General features: G+C 38.0%; 1 protein-coding gene and 1 non-coding gene across 2 annotated transcripts in view; one reads left to right on the top strand and one right to left on the bottom strand.

Annotated features, from left to right (window-relative positions):
• LOC122696179 (transmembrane protease serine 11G-like) overlaps positions 1–15,730 on the bottom strand; it is a 34,003-nt gene that overhangs the window by 12,250 nt on the left and 6,023 nt on the right. The window contains exons 2-5 of the mRNA XM_043905858.1: positions 3,466–3,587; positions 2,721–2,839; positions 1,362–1,429; positions 574–734 (exon numbers count right to left, since the gene is read on the bottom strand). Coding sequence (XP_043761793.1) covers positions 574–734; positions 1,362–1,429; positions 2,721–2,839; positions 3,466–3,587 — 470 coding nt within the window. The remainder of the gene's footprint in view (positions 1–573; positions 735–1,361; positions 1,430–2,720; positions 2,840–3,465; positions 3,588–15,730) is intronic.
• LOC122696694 lies at positions 3,772–3,878 on the top strand. The gene has a single exon (XR_006341824.1). It is a non-coding gene; the product is annotated as a U6 spliceosomal RNA (small nuclear RNA).

The following is a 15,730-nucleotide window of genomic DNA, read 5'->3' as shown; positions in this document are numbered from 1 at the left end:
AATCCTAAGGGAAATCAATCCTGAATATTCACTGGAAGGACGGGTGCTAAAGCTGAAACTCCAATATTTTGGCCACCTGATGTGAAGAGCCAGCTCATTGGAAAAGACCTTGATGCTGGGAAAGATTAAGGGCAGGAGGACAAGCAGGCAGCAGAATATTAGATGGTTGGATGGCATCACAGGCTCAATGGATACGGATTTGAATAAACTCTGGAAGATAGTGAAGGACAGGGAAGACTGGCATGCTGCAGTTCATGGGGTCACAGGGAGTTGGACAAGACTTAGCAACTGAACAACAACAACAATGCCTAATTAGTTCAAACAATTCCACTAAAATCTTTTTTAAAGTGTAAGAAATACTACTATATTTGGATTATCATATTATCCTTGTTTTACAATTGTGTCCATACTAACCAAAGGAAGTGTTGTGTGGAGATTTGTTTATTATCAAGTAATTAAGAGACTTACAAATAAAAGTCATTTAATTTTATGGTTAAAAAAAGATTTCTCTGTAGAAGGAAAGACTGTTAAAATGACAAACTGTAACAAAGAAAGAAAAATGGTATTTCTTGCCTTTAAGATAGGGCAGTGAAGTATCTATCTTCAAGAAGCTTTCATTTAATTTCAACTTCTGATGCAAAATGCTATCAGCTTCTCTTTTTATTGTGTCTGCATTGTTAGAGGTAAACTGAAATTTGAGCAATACGTTTACTTTCAAACCATTATTACTTGGCCTGAAAAACAAAAATATCAGAATAAATGAGTGAGGAAGTAGCATAGTAGTTACTATTTTATAACTTATTACATAAATGTAGTTATATCTTCAAGAAAATACAACATAAATATTTTATACACTTCATTGTCATGGATGTTTTTCCTTTCTGCATCATATAGGTGTTAATACCTGAATTACTCCTAGTTTGTAAAACTTGATCATATTTAGAGAGGGGAGAGTATCTGAAAATGGTAAAATCTTTTTTTTCTGGACAAATAAAAGCACTTGTTAAATTCGTCAACCTTGTATTTTATTCTTGACTTTAAAAAATCCATTATATTTGTTTATTGTTTAAAATGTAAGTAAAATTGAGAGGAGTTTATAATGATTGTAAGAATCTTTAATTGAAATACAAAAATCTTTAAAAGGACAACCAGTAGAATATATTTTATCACTACCCAAGTTACAGCACTCTCTCCCTAAATATACTCTGTAAAGGAGAAATAACAATTAAATGTAATAATATTAAACTATTTTTACTCTCAGTATATCTTAATTTTTTACATCATATCCAGAAAGCAAATAATTGAAGAAAAACTAAATAATACAAAGTTGCCTTTTCATCAAAGTAATTAGCTATAATTACCTAACATTGAAAACATGAGACTTGATGTAATGATGATTTAAACTGGATCTTTGAAATATCTCATCTATCTGAGAAAAGAAAAAAAAAGTGTAGAACTTTGTTAAATATGAATTTTTCACATTTCAGTATATTACAAAAATGCTTGTATAAAATGTACAGTGATTCAAATAGCATTTACTTCTAAGTTTGTTTACAACTATGCCCAGAAATCTCATTTGGGCATCCTCTTATCATAAAGGTCATCTCTGTAACTGAATGTTGGTATTTGAATAAATTGTCACCTGGTCAAAGATGAATGATAAAAAGAGTCAAATGAAGTCACATATTTCAACAGCCAGTACAGAGACTGAATTTCATTGAAAACTTGCTATGAATGAACTTAACAACCACTATCATTAAAACATAATTATCATCCCCATGAGTGTGATTAAAAATAAGCTTTTTAGGCTTTGGTGAAAATTTATAGGCTGTGTTTTGAAACTGTGGTAAGTGGGGGAGAGGAGGAAAATGTATATTTTGGGGAACACTTTTTAAAAATTAATATACTTATCAAGAAAAAGGCATCAAATCTTTACCTAGAATCATATAACAAAATACTATATATTCTGCACCAATTTTTTCCCCCTAAGTATTTGCTTAGGATGTATTTTTGGAAAGGCACACCAATCCCACTCAGTTGCATCCTTTGACTCATTTCATCAGCTTCTGCTTTTGGTTGGGAAAGATCTAAAGAAGCATTTCTAAACCTGGCAAAGATCTGCCATCTTTGGTCAATGCTATACTCCGTAGAAGCTGCGTATAAACTGAAGTCTTTCACTAGCTCAGTTAAAGAGCTAGTCTGTGTGTTTCTGTGGTATATTTTCAGGAATAAAATGTTCAGTATAAGTTGCCTAATGGGAAATGTATCAGGTCATGCACACAGTAGGTGCTTACTATGTTGTATATGGTAATGTTTGTACCTAAGTTATGTCTCCAGATAAATCTAATATATATTTTTGTGTGTGTATTTGACCTACCTATTTATCTCTCGGGCTTATGTTGTTCAGCATATGGTACAATTATCCTTTGTCCAATGTACTGTTCCAATCTTCCTGAGATAGTTAGTTAGAGTCACCAGGATTAGCAAATAAAAATATAGTTAAGCTTTAATTTCAGATAAACAATGATTTTTTAGTATAAGCATGAAATATATACTCATGAGAATCTGAAATTAAAATCTAACTGGGCATTCTTTGTTTTTCTGACAACCAAAACATAACTGCAATTTTGTATGTTCTCAAATTGCCTCTTACTATAATTTAAACTCCTTCACAATAATATTGTCAGGGTAGGAATGATGGCAGGAAAGCTCAGGCTTACCTCATTACTGATTTTTTGTTTCAGGTCTGTCCTATTTTTTGAATGGTCCACTGAAAAATCAGGATTGTATTTAATACTAGGGATCCGGAAGGAAGTTTGGTAATAATGAACCTTCTGATCTGGAAGGGAAAGCAAAAATGGATTGTTTGAGTTGTATAACTATCAGAAGGGATGATATGCAGAAAACTCCTGTAACTGACAAATTGTTGGGAATTAAACACAACAGCTGTAGCCAACACGGCCTTTAACCCTTTATTAAGATCACACATTCTCATGGTCACAAGGCTGTCAGCTGTATCCTGACACAATTACCACCTGTTAGTGGTAATTTATCAATTTAAGCTGTTAATTAAATAATAATAGGAGAATGTATTATATTCAAAAAGCTGACCTCAAAGTTAGAATTGCTACTAAAATAATATTTTGCTCTCAGTACATTAAATATTATTAAACCATACAATAACATATGACTCCACTGAACTGTTTGAGAGAAAATATTATATGAACCAAGTCAAATTTTAAACGCTAGAAGTAATTTTTACACATAAATTTTTACATTTGCCAATGTAGACACATTTATACAAATAAATATTGAATTATACAAAGTATGTATACATCTATATAAACTATTATTGCAATGAAAATTACATCTTAAAATGTTGGAAAAGGGTTTCTAAAATGTTAAGATTTTAAAACCAATTGTCTAGATCTTTGAATTTTCAAAATAATGCAATCAGATTCTTACCGAATACCAAAAAATAAACAGGGAGACCGATGATTGCTGCTAGAACCAGGACGACAGCTGTAGTAACAAGGGCGATCGCCCATGGCTTCCGTGAATGTGCTCTTCTACCCAGGATAGACGGCCTTTTGAGAAAGAGTTGTATGTCACAAACAAACAGGACTTAAACACTGGAATCTCAATTTCCCATAGCTTTGGTATAGAATATTTTTTTTCTGGATTTCATAGTTAGCCCTTACAGCACTTAGTAACATTTAAATGTATTTTTCTATAAAAAATGACAAAAAGTGCCATTAAAAATCTCATTGGGTGCTGGCTTCGGCAGCACATATACTAAAATTGGAACGATACAGAGAAGATTAGCATGGCCCCTGCGCAAGGATGACACGCAAATTCGTGAAGCGTTCCATATTTTTTTTAAAAGAAAAAAGAAAAAAAAAAAAGAAGAAAAAAAAAAAGTCTCATTGGCATTTGACTCCACACTTTTATTTTAAAAAGTCAGAATTGTACTATAGTTGACTACTATCACCTTTGTTTCTGGTTCACTATACTGCTGCTGCTGCTGCTGCTAAGTCACTTCAGTCGTGTCCGACTCTCTGTGACCCCATAGACGGCAGCCCACCAGGCTCCCCCGTCCCTGGGATTCTCCAGGCAAGAACACTGGGGTGGGCTGCCATTTCCTTCTCCAGTGCAGGAAAGTGAAAAGTGAAAGTGATGTCGCTCAGTCGTGTGGGACTCTTAGCGACCCCATGGACTGCAGCCTACCAGGCTCCTCGGTCCATGGGATTTTCCAGGCAAGAGTACTGGAGTGGGGTACCATTGCCTTCTCCATCACTATACTAAATGTTCTGAAATATTTTTGTTTTTGTAAATGAACTAGTACCTTATATTTGGTTTATGTGCCTCATATCATACGAGCCTCAAAGAGTGAGGGCTTCTGGGACACTCCTCTAGTTCTAGCATAAACAGTCAGACTCAGAGAGATTACTAAATCCTCAAAGTTGGATATTGGAGGAATTGGCACTAGGACATGGGTTTTGGGACTCTTTCACACTTCTTAAACCCATAATCCCTATTCATAAAACAAGTAATCTATAATGCCAGAGAAGGCAATGGCACCCCACTCCAGTACTCTTGCCTGGAAAATCCCATGGACAGAGGAGCCTGGTAGGCTGCGGTCCATGGGGTCTCGAAGAGTCAGACACGACTGAGCGACTTCACTTTCACTTTTCACTTTCATGCATTGGAGAAGAAATGGCAGCCCACTCCAGTGTTCTTGCCTGGAGAATCCCAAGGATGGGGGAGCCTGGTGGGCTGCCGTCAAAGGGGTCCGCACAGAGTCGGACACGACTGAAGCGACTTAGCAGCAGCAGCAATCTATAATGCACACGAAGAGCATCTGAAATAGGACAGGTTGAAGAAGAGAAAACAGAATGGAACTATAAGGAAAAAATAATATGCAAACCAAAATGGTATCATTAATATGATAAACAAACAAATAGTGATAGCTTGGCATTTTGGACCAAGGAACTATGTGGTGTGAGAACCACTGGTATTATATAATAAACTATTTTATAAGACGGTAAGATTTTAAACTTGTGACTTTTATAGGTGATGTTGCACAGGATAAGGACAGATTTCTTTGAATAAATAATCGATTTAAAGAAAAATATTATGATTGAAATATATTGAAAATATAATGGAAAGAATGAAAGTAGAATGCAAATGACTGACTTTTTTTTTTTCATTTATTTTTATTAGTTGGAGGCTAATTACTTTACAATATTGTAGTGGTTTTTGTCATACATTGACATGAATCAGCCATGGATTTACACTCTGGACCCTGAGAAAATTTGAGAAAATTTTGTGGAAGCGGGAAAATGTGGCAAAGCCTGTCTCCTTCCTAATGTCAGGGCCCAGAGTCTAAAGACTAACTGAACAATGACAGAGTTGTGATGAACATGGATTGTCTGGGAGGATTTAATCTATGGGAGGACTTAACAGAAATATCCTTTAGAAAGTTAAAGGTACCAATTCTTGTTCTGTTAAAAATTACACATGGAAAAGAAGAATAAGGAATTTTCTTCCCTGGAGTTAGTAGCTGGTGGAAAATAGGCCCCAGCTAAAAAATTAAAGATATTAACTGAGGTGTGCTTTTTGACATCAGTGATCTGGAAGGATTAGGGATGCTTGATGCTTTTGAACTGTGGTGCTGGAAAAGTCTCTTGAGAGTCACTTGGACTGCAAAGAGATCAAACCAGTCAATCCTAAAGGAAATCAATCCTGAATATTCACTGGAAGGACTGGTGCTGAAGCTGAAGCTCCAAAATTTTGACCACCTGATGTGAAGGGCTGACTCGCTGGAAAAGACCCTGATGCTGGGAAAGACTGAGGGCAGGAAGAGGGGGTGGCAGAAAATAAGATGGTTAGATAGCATCACCGACTCAAGATCATGAATTTGTGCAAACTCCGGGAGGTAGTGGAGGACAGAGGAGGCTGGTGGGCTGCAGTCTATGGGGTTGTAAAGAGTTGGACACGACTTAGTGACTGAAAAACAATAGCAACAATGCATCTTTGTATCTGGGCAAGAAGATAGAGGCAGTTTCCCCACTCAGGACCATCGACCTGACCTCTTCTAAGTATCTCAGGGAGCACCAAATCTGAGTTCTTCTGTGTTTCTGGAAGGATCCAATGTTAAAGTTACTCTGGCCTTCTACTCTTTGGTTGGTGGGAAGAATATTACATCTGCAAACATTTGAAGTATCTATAAAAGAGCTGGGATCCTGCTTGGGCCCAGGCAAGTGCTGGTGAATGTATTCATCACGTTTATTAACAGAAGATCATGGGTAATCATGAACTCAGTTGAGATTTGCTGAGTTTCTTCTGTGTGCCACTTTCTGCTTGAGACTCAAGATTGAATAATATATAGGTTCCCATTTTCAAAGAATGTGTGATCTAGAAACATATTAAGTAACTACCGTAATAGAAATGATAAATGTCATGATGGAATTATGCCTGATTTGCTATGGAAGCTGAGTGGATACATGGTTTTGCCTTAGAGAAGTTGTCTTGTGAACTGCTTCTTGAAGGCTAAGAGGGAAGAATTGGCAAGAATGGATGTATCACAGGCAGAAGGGATAGTATAAATTAAGGTGACATGAGACAAGGACAAGAATGTCTCAAGAACATACTTGAGAAAGTAGAGTTCATAAATGAGAATGGAGGTGAAGTTAATGAGGAGAGAGCAATTAGTTAGCTTGGTGGATATTTATTGAGCAGTACTATGTATGGAAATGGCTACCCACTCCTGTATTCTTGCCTGGGAAATCCCATGGACTGAGGAGCCTGGAGGGCTATAGTCCATGGAGTTGCAAAGAGTCAGACATGACTGAGTGACTAACACTTATTTACGTATCTATGAAATGCAGGGGAACATAGAAAAGAATCTTCAATATTCCCCTCCAGGAACGTACAGTATTTTAGAGGATGAGCACAGTGTAACACATTGTACCAGGTTTGCAGAGCATTTCTAATAGAGTTTCAGAGAAGAACTAACGATTTCTCCTTGGAGGAAATAATGGCTGAAAAATAATGATACTTTTTTAAAACTTGAAAATGCCAGATCCATCTTCTCATTCTTTCCCCCTTTGTATTAGATATAGAAAACCATTCATAAAGAGGGAGATTGTTTTGCAACAAAATTCTCATCATCAAAATGATCTGGTTTCTTGTTGGACTGTTTGAACTCCAGAAAATCACTGTGACTTCCTCACCATTTTATGTAAGGGTCATAAGTGAAAAATGGTTTGAGTTTGTTTCCTTAACCATGCAGAAAGTGGAAGTGTTAGTTTCTCAGTTGTGTCTGATTCTTTGTGACCCTATGGACTATAACCCACCAGGCTCCCCTGTCCATGGAATTCTCCAGGCAAGAACACTGGAGTGGGTTGCCATTCTCTTCTCCAGGGAATCTTCCCAACCTAGGGATCAAACCCGGGTTTCCCTCATTGCAGGCAGATTCTTTACTGTCTGAGCTACCAGGAAACTATGCTGACATGCTCTCAAATATTTATTAATATATGTTTTTGTTTTAAATAAAACAATGCTTTATTCCTGATTTATTTTAGTTCTAACCCAATTTTATCTTAAACATTGACTAATTTCAATGACTAATTTCAGTGGTTGTTCAATATTGGTAGAGATTATACCTCATAGATTCTCAGTAGATATTTGTTTACTAAATAAAATATTGTGTTATTTTATTTAACCCTAAACTACTTGCAACAGAAAAACTATTTTTAGTAGAGAGTTTTGCTAGAGATGAATTACTTCAAACATGGCAGGAGGAAAAATCAGATTAAGCACTTATTTGGAATCAAGATACAATTGTACATTTTGTACTTAAAAATTGCTAATGGGCAGCTTTCTCCTCTTCCCTTCTTGGTTTCTCCTTCCCCCTAACCCTTCAGATACAAAGAATTTCATTTTGGTCAGACTGTTACAATAAGATGACTAAACAGGTTCACTGTAGTTAGGAAAATCCAACCAGAGGGATCGGGTAGAGAGGGAGGTGGGAGGGGGGATCGGGATGGGGAATACATGTAAATCCATGGCTGATTCATGTCAATGTATGACAAAAACCACTACAATATTGTAAAGTAATTAGCCTCCAACTAATAAAAATAAATGAAAAAAAAAAAAAAAAGAAAAGCCTTTGACATCCAAACAAAAGAAAAATTTAAGTGACCTCACCTTTGAGGCATTCACATCAAAGTGAAGATGAGCAGTGACAAAAGCTATCCTTTCAGCAGGCTTTAGAAAGCCTTTCACAAAGAGTCAAAATATTTTTGAAAAGTGTCATCCTTTTAATCCCTCCTCTTGTTGTTCAGTCATCCAGTCGTGTCCGACTCCTTGCGACCCCATGAACTGCAGTGTGCTAGGCCTCCCTGTCCCTCACCACCTCCCAGAGTTTTCCCAAGTTCATGTTCATTACATCGGTGATGCCGTCCAGCCATCTCATCCTTTGACGCTCTCTACTTTTGTTTAAATTCTGAGGGGGCTTATCATCCAGACTGGCTTCCCATGTGACACTAGTGGTAAAGAATCTGCCTACCAATTCAGGAGAGACAGGTTTGATCCCTGGGTCACGAAGATCCCCTGGAGGAGAAAATGGCAACACACTCCAATGTTCTTGCCTGGGAAATCCCATGGACAGAGGAGCCTGGTGGGCTATAGTCCATAGGGTTGCAAAGAGTCAGTTGTGACTTAGCACTCACAAACACATTATCCAGACTATCTCATGGGTAGGTATTCAACCAAACCTCAGAATAGAAAGAACTTATCCTTCTCTTTTCATTATCAACCATTCCCTTTCAATGTACAACCTTTACTAAGGTACATCTTCAGGTTATTTCACCTTACGTGGCTCTCTGAGCATCTGTTATTTTCCCTGGAGCTTTTTCAAATGCTTTATTTAATCAAAATGTTGTCAGTCAGTGAATCAATGTGCATGCATGAGAAGTCACTTCAGTTGTGTCCTACTCTTTGTGACCCCATAGACTGTAAGTCTCCAGGCTCCTCTGTCCATGGGATTCTCTAGGCAAAAATACTGGAGTGGGTTGCCATGCCTTCCTCCAGGGGATCTTCCTGATCCTGGGTTCGAACCCACCTATCTCTCTTATATCTCCTGCACTGGCAGGTGGGTTCTTTATCACTTGCACCGTGTGGGAAGCCCAGTAATTCAAACATGAGGAATAAAGTGATTTTGCTGCACAGCAGCCACCACATGATTTGAAGGGCTTCTGGTCTCTGAAAGAGGTTGCCCAGCAGAGCAGTTAAGAGTGTAGTTTCTGCAGCCAGCCGACCTGAGTTTTCATCCTGACTCTTCACTGCAGGACCTTGGACAGTCATTCAACTTCTTTGTGCCTCAGCTTCCTTATGGTAAGATGAAAGTAATAATACCCACCTTGTGGGATTTATTGAAAATATTAAATGAGTTAATGTATGAAAGGGCACTTAGAACTGTATCTAAAACAAGGTGAGGACTTAGAAGTTTGGATTATTCTCTTATTTTTATTATCGAAAGCAACTGAAAATGTTAGCAAGGAGTTTGTACATAAATGGAGTGGAGTGAGCTGGTGGAAAGTTTATACTAGATGGTGGATGTGCTGTTCATGAAAGAAAAAGGTGAGAACTGGTGTCCAGGACATCAGAATCTGAGTGACGACACTAGGCACAAAATATACAGAGATAGGGAAGCAGCTTGGGAGACTAGCATAGCAAAGCCCTGATTTTCCCCGTGGAGAGTTCCAGAAGGTAGAATCATTCTATCTGGGTTGAGGAAGGACTTCAGAGCCTTCAAGAGAAATCATAGGATTCAGAAGTAGACATTATGTGGTGAACATATTTTGATGCTCACATGGTGAGCATCCATGAGGAAAGAATTACTGAGCAAAAATAATGGGTATGGGAAAATTCAAGGCAAAACAATATAAATGAATCATCTAGCTGGGGTTTTAATTCATCACCTGAGGAAGACGGAATAACTCTGGAAGAAAGTTGTTATGCAAGTATCAGTAGGAAGTGGAGTTATTACTCATAATAACAGTGGCTGAACAATGATGATGATCATCATTTCAATTGTACCACCGGATATTATGAGACTTTCATTAAATCTGTGATGTAGACAGACTTATTCAAGGTTGTGTAAAAGATTAAGTGATTTGTGCTTTCTTTTATGCTTCATGTTTGGCAAGCTGTGTGTATTGTTTATATAACCCCACATAACACAAATAAGAGAGATATAATGTTTCATAAATAAAAAGTTGATGGATGTCATAATTAAAATGTAATTAAAATAATTAGTGTTTTAGTTGATAAGAGTTCAAAAAGAAATAAACACAGTCAGAGAGTGTTACTCTTCAGAGCTCTGCTCATTAATGCAAATTTACATAGTGAATTTCTATGAGAAGCTGTTCCTTGAAGGGAATTTTAGAACCCTGAGGTCATTAAAGCCTGATGAAAACCAAAAAGAGGACATATGCCATTGACCTGGGCTGTTGAAGAAGATCAGCTGGCGGAGTACTTCCCACCCACTATGGCTTCAATTTTTTCGGTACATTTTCCTGATTTCCTACTAATGTTTTCAATTAAGCATCATTTATCTTTAATCAGGTCTCTTCCTACTGATATTTACCAACAAATTTTGACCTCCACAAGGACACAGGGCTTCTCTAAACATTGAAATATGTCCTAATGTGTTAGCTACAAATCCTTCCTAATGAAAGAGTTCTGTCACTATATCTGAGCATTGGGAGATAGTTTTATTTGAAAAAATAAAGTTTAAAACATGAGAAGACAATTAACTGAGGATTTGAGTCATAAAGAATTACTGAAGGAACTGTTTGATACTGCTGGAGAGGTCTCCTGAATGCCAAATTGGAGGATGGTGAGAGGCAGGTACCTGGCAGCTTCAGTGAACAATAGCTCTCAGGAGCTTTTATACTTAATGAAAACACCCTTTGGAGCTTCTAGAATTTTTTGGTGTCTTCCGGCCTTCTTTCTTGTCATCTCTTTCCTTCCTTTATTTCTTTAACAGCTTTATTGAGATGTAATTCACATACGATACAGTTCACTCACTTAAAGTACGCAGTTCAACTTTGTCTCAGTGTGTTCACAAAAGTTGTGCAACCATCATCGCAATCAATTTTCAAACATTTCATCACCCCAAACAGAAACTCCATACCCATTCATAGTCATTCTCTGTTTTCCCCTAACCCCGTCACTCTAGACAACCACTAATCTACTTTCTGTCTCTGTGGATTTGTTTATTATGGATATTTCACATAAATAAAATCATATGAAGTCTTTGTTATCTATCTTCTTTCACTTAATGTAGTATTTTCAAAATTCATCAATGTGGTAGCATGTATCACCTCCATACGGTTTTCCATAATGAAAGGTAAAACTTCATTTCTTTTTATTGTCAAATAGTATTCCATTTTATGGATATTTGGCTTCCCTGGTGGCTCAGACGGTAAATCATCTGCCTACAGTGCGGGAGACCTGGGTTCGATCCCTGGGTTGGGAAGATCCCCTGGAGAAGGAAATGGCAACCCGCTCCAGTACTCTTGCCTGGAAAATTCATGGACAGAGGAGCCTGGTAGGCTACAGTCCATGGGGTTGCAAAGAGTCAGACAGGATTGAGCGACATCACTTTATGGATATACTATGATTTATTTATGTATTCATCAGCTGATGGACATTTGAATTGTTTCTACTTTTGGCTATTATAAATAATGGTTCTATGAACATTAATGCCCAAAGTTTGTATGCACATGTTTTCATTTCTTTGCATATATATCAAAGAGTTGAATATGGTCATATTTTCTTTGCTGTGCTGTAGTGGTTTTGGGGTTTCCCTGGGGGGCTCATTGGTAAAGAATCCACCTTCAATGCTGGAGGCCTGGGTTCTATCCCTGGGTTGGGAAAAGCCCCTGGAGGACGGCATGGCAACCCACTCCAGTGTTCTAGTCTGGAGAAGACATGGACAGAGCCGTAGACAGAGGAGCCTGGAGAGCCACAGTCCACCGGGTCACAGAGAGTCAGACACAACTGAGTGACTCAGCACAGCACAGTGGTTTTTATCTTTTCTACCTTCTAGTTTCTTCTGACTCATTCTTATATCACTCTTTTTCCACTTGAGTTTGTTCATTTCTTATTCCCATCACCTTTTACTTCCCTTTACCTTTTAACCACATAAAGAAAGCAAATATATGTATTAACTATTATTCACAGTTTTCTAGATTACCCATTCTCTGAAACCTGAAATCACAGACATCTTCCTCTCAATAACTCCTTTACCTCATCAGTCACTGCTGAATTGTCTTTCCTATTTGTCTTTTTCCCATTTGCTTAATACCATCCAACCTTAGGCATTCATTGTGTCTTATCTGAACAAGCACAGTGGCCATTAATAGATCTCTTTATCTCCAAATGATTTCCTACCAAATATTTACATTCTACAGTGTTACAGTGAGAACTGTCTTCTAAATATACAGCTCTACTAATGTGATCCCCTTGTATAAAAACTCTCAGATGTTTATCATTATGTAGACTGTACTCTTTAGATTAATATTCATTCATTCATTCAAGAAATACTTAAACAAGCCAAAGAGTAAGATTCAACTCATGAAAGTAAAACACACTGATGAATATCGAGTGACTGGAAGCAAGGGGGGAGAGGGTGTTTAAGGAATCATCACTAAAGAGATGCCCTTTGAGCTAAGACGTAAATAGTGAGGAAACATCTAGAAGAACTGGGCAAAGAGCAACCAGGTGGTAACAAGTTCCTAGAGCTGGAACAGGAGTGAGTTTGTTGAGCTCCAGGGAGAAATGAACATAGTGTGTTGGATCACAGTGGGTCCAGGGAAATGTAGAAAAGGTTCAGGTAGATAGACAAGCAAGGACCAAATCATGGGGTCCCTGAAGTCCATGGCAAGGTGTTATTAATTCTGAGGGTTTATAGTAACCCAGTGGGCAGTAATATGGGAGGGATGTTGATACGCTTTACATTTTTCTAAAAAAAATGTTTTTCATTTGCTGTGTCTAACTCACTTTTGGGTTCTCCCCCTCCTCCCCCAATTATTTTTATTAGTTGGAGGCTGATTACTTTACAATATTGTAGTGGTTTTTGCCATATATTGACATGAATCAGCCATGGATTTACATGTGTTCCCCATCCCGATCCCCCCTCCCACCTCCCTCCCCATCCCATTCCTCTGTGTCATCCCAGTGCACCAGCCCCGAGCACTTGTCTCATGCATCCAACCTGGACAGGCGATCTGTTTCACACTTGATAATATACATGTTTCGATGCTGTTCTCTCAGCACTTTTGGGTTCTTAATGCACAGTACTTCCCTTCACATGTGCTATTCTCTTTCTTACAGCCACACACCCCTGTTCTACTCACAGCATCCCCTCTGCCTAAAATATCCCCTCTCCCTCTGTGTTTCTAACCTCCTTTTCTCCAGTGACTGACATTTCCGTTTGTTTCTTTTTCAAGTTTAAAAAGATTTTTGATGACCAATTTTAAAGTTTTTATTGAATTTGTTGCAATATTACTTCTGGGTTTTTTGTTTGTTTGTTTGTTTGTTTTTGTTTTTTGGCCCCGAGGTATGTGCAATCTTAGCTCCCTGACCAGGGGTTGACCCCACGGCCCCTGCATTGGAAGCTGAAGTCTTAATCACTGAGCCTCCAGGGAAATCCCTGGTGTTTCCATTTCTGAAAACCTTGTATTGTACTGCTCTAAAGCCTTCTATAAGGGCCAAATCTATTAATCTGTTCACAGCTATCCTACTCAGTTAACAGCTACCTTGATGCTTCCTATCCTGCTTTGTTGCTATTTTGTTATAGTGATCATGTCCTATTTTATATTCTGGCTTTTTGTGCCAGTGACCTTGTCCTTCTCTCTACCTTAGCTGCCCACCTGCATACTCAAACTCTTTATCTTGTCATTACCAAGAGCTTCGATTTCTCCATAAACTAAATTTTAATTTAGCCATCAAACTCTTCAATTGTCATGACATATCCTTCTAGTTCACTGCCTTAGTACCCTGACTTCAATCCCACTGAGATTTATAATCCACAGAACCTACCATCTTTTCAGTCACTCTCATGTTGACATTGGCCTCTAACCTTCCATAATCTTTTGTTGCTGTTCAGTCACTAAATTGTGTCCAACTCTTTGTGACCACATGGACTGCAGCATACCAGGCTTCCCTGTCCTTCATTGTCTCTTGGAGTTTGTTCAGATTCATGTCCATTGAGTTGGTGATGCTGTCTAACCATCTCATCCTCTGCCACCCTATTCTCCTTTTGCCTTTGGTCTTCCCCAGCATCAAGGTCTTTTCCAATGAGTCAGCCCTTAACATCAGGGGGCCAAAGTATTGCAGCTTCAGACATCAGTCCTTCCAGTGAATATTCAGGGTTGATCTCCTTGTCCAAGGGACTCTCAAGAGTCTTCTCCAGCATCACAATTTGAAGCCATCAATTCTTTGGCACTCAGCCTTCTTTATGGTTGAACTCTCACATCCATACATGACCACTGGAAAAACCATAGTTTCTTGACTATATGGATTTTTGTTGATAAGGTGATATTCCTGCCTTTTCATATGCTATCTAGGTTCATCAGAACTTTTCTTCCAAGAGTAAGCATCTTTTAATTTCATGGCTGCAATCACCACCTGCAGTGATTTTGGAGCTCAAGAAAAGAAAATCTGTCATTGTTTCCACTTTTCCCCCTTCGCCTTACTGTGAAGTGATGGGACAAGATGCCATGGTCTTAGTTTTTTGAATGTTGAGTTTTAAGTCAGCTTTTTCACTCTCCTCTTTCACCCTCTTCTAGAGGCTCTTTAGTTCCTCTTCACTCTCTAATGAAGATAAGTGTGATATGATAACAAAGGATAAAAGATATTCAAGGAGAAATTGATCCAAGTTGTCCAATGTGGTTAGGAAATCAAACATGATAACAGTTTAGAATAACCAATGGATTAAATAATAGTGGATCATGGTGACTGCAACAGGTGAAGGAACAGAGTAGCAAAGTTGCAAACCAAAATGTCAAGGGTTTGAGGAATAACTGGAAGAAAGTAAATGAAACAATGAATATCAACAATTTTTTATAAGTTGAATTATAAATTGGAAGAGAGAGAAGTTATGGGGTTGATGGAAGATTTTTTTTCTTATGAATATGTAAGTTTTGAGTATACTTGAAAAGTGAAAATGAGAATATTAGTTGCTTAGTCATGTCCGACTCTTTGGGATCACATAGATTGTAGCCCACCGGGCCCTTCTGTCCATGCAATTCTCCAGGCAAGAATACTGGTGTGGGTAGCCATTCTCTTCTCCAGGAGATCTTCTGGACACAGGGATCAGACGCAGGTCTCCTGAATTACAGGCAAAGTCTTTACCATCTGAGCCACCAGGGAGCTTGTAGAGACGCTGAAGTTTGGAGGAGGAATGAGTTGACAGCACAGCTGAAGGATCATGAATTCTGAACTATTAAGTTCACACATATAAAATTGCCATTTGTGTAGGACAAAAGTGGTAATATATTGGCAACTTCATATGCTTCAATCTAATAGATTGGAGAACTTGAATAAACTGCAGGCATCGTCTTGAGAGTATGAATGGATATAGGTAGGTTGGTTTGAGGAAAGGAAGCTGAAGGCATTCTCGTCTAATTGATCATCAAAATATATCTTAGAAATA

This window comes from Cervus elaphus, chromosome 6, assembly GCF_910594005.1.
Source record: "Cervus elaphus chromosome 6, mCerEla1.1, whole genome shotgun sequence".
NCBI classification, from domain to species: Eukaryota; Metazoa; Chordata; class Mammalia; order Artiodactyla; family Cervidae; genus Cervus; species Cervus elaphus.
This window is presented reverse-complemented; position numbering and strand designations above follow the sequence as displayed.